Source organism: Triticum dicoccoides, chromosome 4B (genome assembly GCF_002162155.2).
Source record: "Triticum dicoccoides isolate Atlit2015 ecotype Zavitan chromosome 4B, WEW_v2.0, whole genome shotgun sequence".
Lineage (NCBI taxonomy): Eukaryota > Viridiplantae > Streptophyta > Magnoliopsida > Poales > Poaceae > Triticum > Triticum dicoccoides.
In genome coordinates, this window is record NC_041387.1 from 588976234 (window position 1) to 588981253 (window position 5020).

General features: G+C 41.4%; 1 protein-coding gene across 1 annotated transcript in view; it reads right to left on the reverse strand.

The window, feature by feature from the left end:
- Window positions 1-3450: 3450 nt before the first annotated feature.
- Window positions 3451-5020, reverse strand: part of LOC119291615 (serine/arginine repetitive matrix protein 3-like) — a 3047-nt gene continuing 1477 nt past the window's right edge. The window contains exons 2-5 of the mRNA XM_037570404.1: window positions 4592-4635; window positions 4423-4471; window positions 4217-4341; window positions 3451-3976 (exon numbers count right to left, since the gene is read on the reverse strand). Of these exons, the coding sequence (XP_037426301.1) occupies window positions 4221-4341; window positions 4423-4471; window positions 4592-4635 (214 nt within the window). The 3' untranslated portion in view covers window positions 3451-3976; window positions 4217-4220. The remainder of the gene's footprint in view (window positions 3977-4216; window positions 4342-4422; window positions 4472-4591; window positions 4636-5020) is intronic.

Here is a 5020-nt window from a genome sequence, read left to right on the forward strand (position 1 = left end):
TGTGAAATCGATGCAGCATAGTACGGCAAAAGGTTCAGACGCATGGTTTATATGAATGGTGGTGTGTGGAACTGAATAGAACATTTCATCAAGCAAATTATTTTGGGGAACGATAGGCGCCGGTGCACCGGCCGAAATTTCGGCCGAATTTCGGCCAGCGCACCCGGTACGTTGGATTAGCCCATAATTAACCGTTCATATCTTATCCTTATCCCATACGCAAGCCCATCTTCCTCGTTTGCCTGTTTCCTACATGCTCGCCGCACAACATGCCGCCCCTGCAGCACTGCCTTCCCCCGCTTGCCCGCGCTCAACGCCTCGCCGTCGCTCGTGGAAACAGCAGCCGCCCCGCTTATAGCTTCCCAAATGTCGTATGTAGCCCCCTATTGACGGGTTCAAGCTCCACACGCCGGTTGCAGCTCACCTTTTGAGGGGTCAAAGCTCGCTGACTACCGGTTGTACCCCCGCCTGTGCCAGTTGCAGCTCCCGGCCTTGCTGGCTGTAGCACTTTCCTTCGCCGGTTGTAGCAAAATTCAGTGACGGTTGCAACAAAAATGTCGCCACCACCGTCATGGGTCGCGTTGTGAAGATGAACTGTTGTAGCAATTCTCATCGCTGGTCGTAGCAAAAGTCGATGAAGGTTGAAGCAAAATCATTGTTGCCGCCGTCGTGGGTCACATCATGAACATGAAATACTTGTAGCAATTCCCACCATCGCTCGTAACAAAAACTGACAAAGGTTGAAGCAAAATCGTCGTCGTCGTTATCGCGGGTTGCAGGTCGCGACATCGACATGAATCGTTGTAGCAATTCCAATCACCGGTCATAGCAAATACCGATGACGGTTGAAGCAAAAATTGTCATTGTCGCTATCAACATGAATGATTGCAACAATTCCCGTCCCCGGTCGTAGCAAAAGGCGACGAAGGTTGCAGCACCGGGACTCATCGGTTGTATCTTTGTCCGTGAATGATGAAAGGAGCAAGGGATGGCTGGGTTGTGTAAGGAGGCAAAGAAGCAAAAGGCAAGAGGAAGAAGAAAAAAGCAGAGACAAAAAAGTTGTATAGGGGAGATAAGAAAAGGGATGTCTCACTTGAGGCCCACGAGTCGCTTCTGCGTAAAAAGGCTAGCGAGGAAGGGGCGACCGGCCGAGCGCTCGGCCGGTCGTCCGTCGGAAAAAGTTTCCCAATTATTTTTACCTGCTATTCCATGCATATAAAAACAAACATCAATGACATCACACTACAATTGAGAAGTGCAGATAATCACTACATCAGAGAACTAACATAACAAACATATCTGAATGTGCCAACCAAAACAAGTAGCCCAGATGGACATAGCAAGCATGAATTGCATTCAGGAGCACCTGGCCAACATTCAGAAGCACATAATGAAGCCCTAAAGCATGGGCACAAGAACCACAGAATCCCATACCAAAAAGCTAACAACAAACACAACCCATCAGAGGGCACTTTGATTAACAGAACTGTAATAGTAATACATTAGGCATAGAATCTCAATTCTTTTCCTAACCAACCATGTGAACCATCCAATCCCTAAGACAGACGAACAAGCAAGGATCAATCAAAATAAACCAAAAGTTTCACAACAAAAATACTGTGAACTCGATATAAATATATATAATGCTCCCAGGCCCCATAAACATCCCCATATGTAGAAATCAAGTGAAAACAAGTCAGAAACAACAAATGAGCAAACGTGTGGCACAATTATTGCAATTTGCAGGCCAAGGTAAACAACTTATATGGATAGATAGTTTCTGAATCTTGGAGACGGCCTACCAATTTATTAAAAGGGGTGAAAATTTACAGTGTTCACAAAAATAAGTAGTTGTGTTGTGCACCCAGTTTACATTGACAGAATCAAGTGCGGAAAGGATGACCTTTTCCCCCAACAAAAAAGGTAAAGCCAAAAACCTCGCATAAGTTGCAAAATCAAGAGCTACAAAGGAATCGCTACCTCCTATAGTTTTAGCCATACTCGTCAATAATTTTTTAGCAAAGCAATTTATTCTCTATAGGAATATTTAATCCATGTGAGCAAAGAATCTAGCGAGACTCGTCAAAATATGCAATCCATGTGTGCAAGGACTCACATGCTGGTAAATGCAGTAATAGTATACTACTCATTGGAGGCCATTATTGGTAGGGGCCTAGTACATAAAAAATAATATAAACCATCTCTGAACTGACACGGCTCACCTGGAAAGCACAAAAAATAACCGAAAAATGGGTTTTAAAAAACTTCTAATGAGTTTAGAAGATAGAAGAACTGCAATGAAAATTTTATCAAACATTTTTAGTATGCAACCATCTCTGAACCCAACTAAGGAAAACTGGAAGGAACATGAGAGGGGCGTAGTGTGCCTGGTCGAGCATTCATGTTCCAAAAGGAGAGATGCCTTGTTGAATACAGATAGATTTGCAAAAAAACATAACTGAAAAGAGTACAATTCTGTGTCTAGCAACGACCTACAACTAATGTGAACAGTCAATTACATAATTTCTTAGAAGGCAGAGAAAGCATAATCCTTCAGATATAGACCTTCACGTATAGACATATACACAATCAAAAGAAAAACTGGCAGTCGACTATAAATAGAGAATTGGTTTATTTTTATAGAAATGGTGGGGAGGGTAGACCTAAAAACAAGTGACCAAACTTTAACATGAAGCAACATCACACAGAAGTAAGTTTCACCAAATGCATTGTAATCTATATCTGAGATAAGACAAAAATCCAGAAAAATTAGAGTGCATATGTAGTAGTGCAGTAGTACATGGTGTCTCTCTTAGTGCACAATTTTTTTGTGAGTCAAGGGGATCAGAGTAGAAATGTTCCAGCTAAATGTCTCATGTACAAACAATATTATCTGTATATCGATATGGTCATGGTTATGAGTAGTTTCAAAGAAGAAATGCTAATCCTATGAGCAAGCTGAGCATAATAAATTAAGTGTTAACTATTTGAAAATATATCAATAGAAGTAGCTTGTCCTGCAGGACAAAACATGCCATCAGTCATTTCTATACTAACGAGTGCGCTGAAATATATCCATGGTTGGTCAGCCTTGTTGAGAACCTTGTCAGCCTTGTAATGCAAATACTAATTATGCAATTCAGAAGTAAACTGAGGATCAAAGCTAGACATTTGTAGCTGCTACCATAGCTCTCAAATTCAACAAAAAGTGGCTTGATATGCATTGCAGTTTCTGAAAGACAAAGTAAAAAAGCACATCAATCATTAGTAGATTTTGCCAAAATGAAACCTAGCTTGATATGCATGCAGTTTGTGAAACACAAAGTAAAGAGCACATTAAAAATTAGTCTTGAGATCATGTAACCATCATGCAGACCAACCCGGTGGCCAGCAACTTCGGATCCTAATTCCAGAAATATCTTGTCAGCAAAGAAACACACACAACCATCATATTAATAGGGCACCAACAGAATCCCCTATATCATCTGCATATTAAAAGGAATAAGCATAACGTACATATGAAACCCGTGGTTTTATTTTACACACTTGACAAAGAAAATGCAAGAGTAAGCATATATACGCAAACGATCCATCCATGTTCTTATCATACCATCTGCTACAAGAAATCAAGGAGTTCTTACCTCTGAACTTTGCTAGCTACTCTGTTACATTTTGTCCTAGAACTTGTAATATTTTGGCTGACAGACTTGCAGCCTTTGGGGCACGGCTGGAGCAAATACCCATGTTATTTGGCTGGGTAAGGCTTGAGCGTTCGTGCATGACCTTGTAGCCAGCAATCTGGCAACTGTTATTGGTTAATGGAAGGACCCTTTCCACCTAAAAATACTCACCCCTGAGTTCTGATCTGATTACATTCTTTTAGGTTCTTCTGCATATTTGCAGACTGTCTGCTCTAGTGCACTCATCCGAGAAGGAAATGGCCGACCAGTCTGGTGGAGTGCTACCCAGGAGTAACCTGAATTTTTTAAACAGACAGTTGCTCTTTCAGAAAGTTTTCAAAAATAAAATACACAATTATTAACATGTCTTGCCGTCTAATCATGCTATAACAATAACCATATGTAACAGGCGTCTGATTTCAGTTAGCTTCATAATAAGTCCAGTTCCGAGCACTACAAAATAAACCTAGTCCTAGATGAACATATCATCAAACGTATACAGAGTTAAACATCACAATGGGGTTATTTCAAAATACCTTTTCATCCACCCAGGTGCTTCTGTGTTAACACTGTCAGTAGTTTGCGCAGGCCCAGTGGGTGATGTCTCTTGCCGCTGTCTCTCGCCGCAGTTCGGCCTACCAGCGCCACCACCGTCAACTTACTGCCCTTGTCCAGAGAAAACATTCCGGTCATCTTGACATCTCAGATTCACTCCATCTGGCATTAAAAACACAAGAGGCACCTAATCTGGGTGTTCCAGACTGTCGGCGAACTCCTCACGGAGAGGAAACCTGTAAAAACCAGCCAATGATGGATGGACAGTCATCAAATCGGCTTCCTTATCCCGGATTGCCCACAAATCAGAAAAACAAGGAGACCAGTAGATATTTGCGGAAGACAGAACCACTTACCGTTGGACAGCATCTGGCAGGAGCTCAAGGCCACCATCTTCCATCTGCAGAATACTAAAGTTACATAATCAGAAAAACAAGGAGACCAGTATAGAAATCAGAACTGCAGAATACTAAAGTTACATAATCAAAACAGTACAGAAAAAACTGCACAAAGATGACCACAAACTCTTTATTTACAAGGGGAAAAATATCATTCATTATTCCAACCCATAAACTTAAGGTCAATCCAGTTTAGGAAGTGGTAATGTCTCCTACCTATTAATTCTTAGGTTTAAATTTGATCTGAAATAAGTAGCACATACAGGCCTAAGTACCGCGGATTCAAAATCACATGTTGTATTTTATCTCTTACTAAGCTTATGACCTGAATTAAACATGTGGTCAGATCTATTGCAAGATAAATGAGCAAACTGTGGACTGAGAATG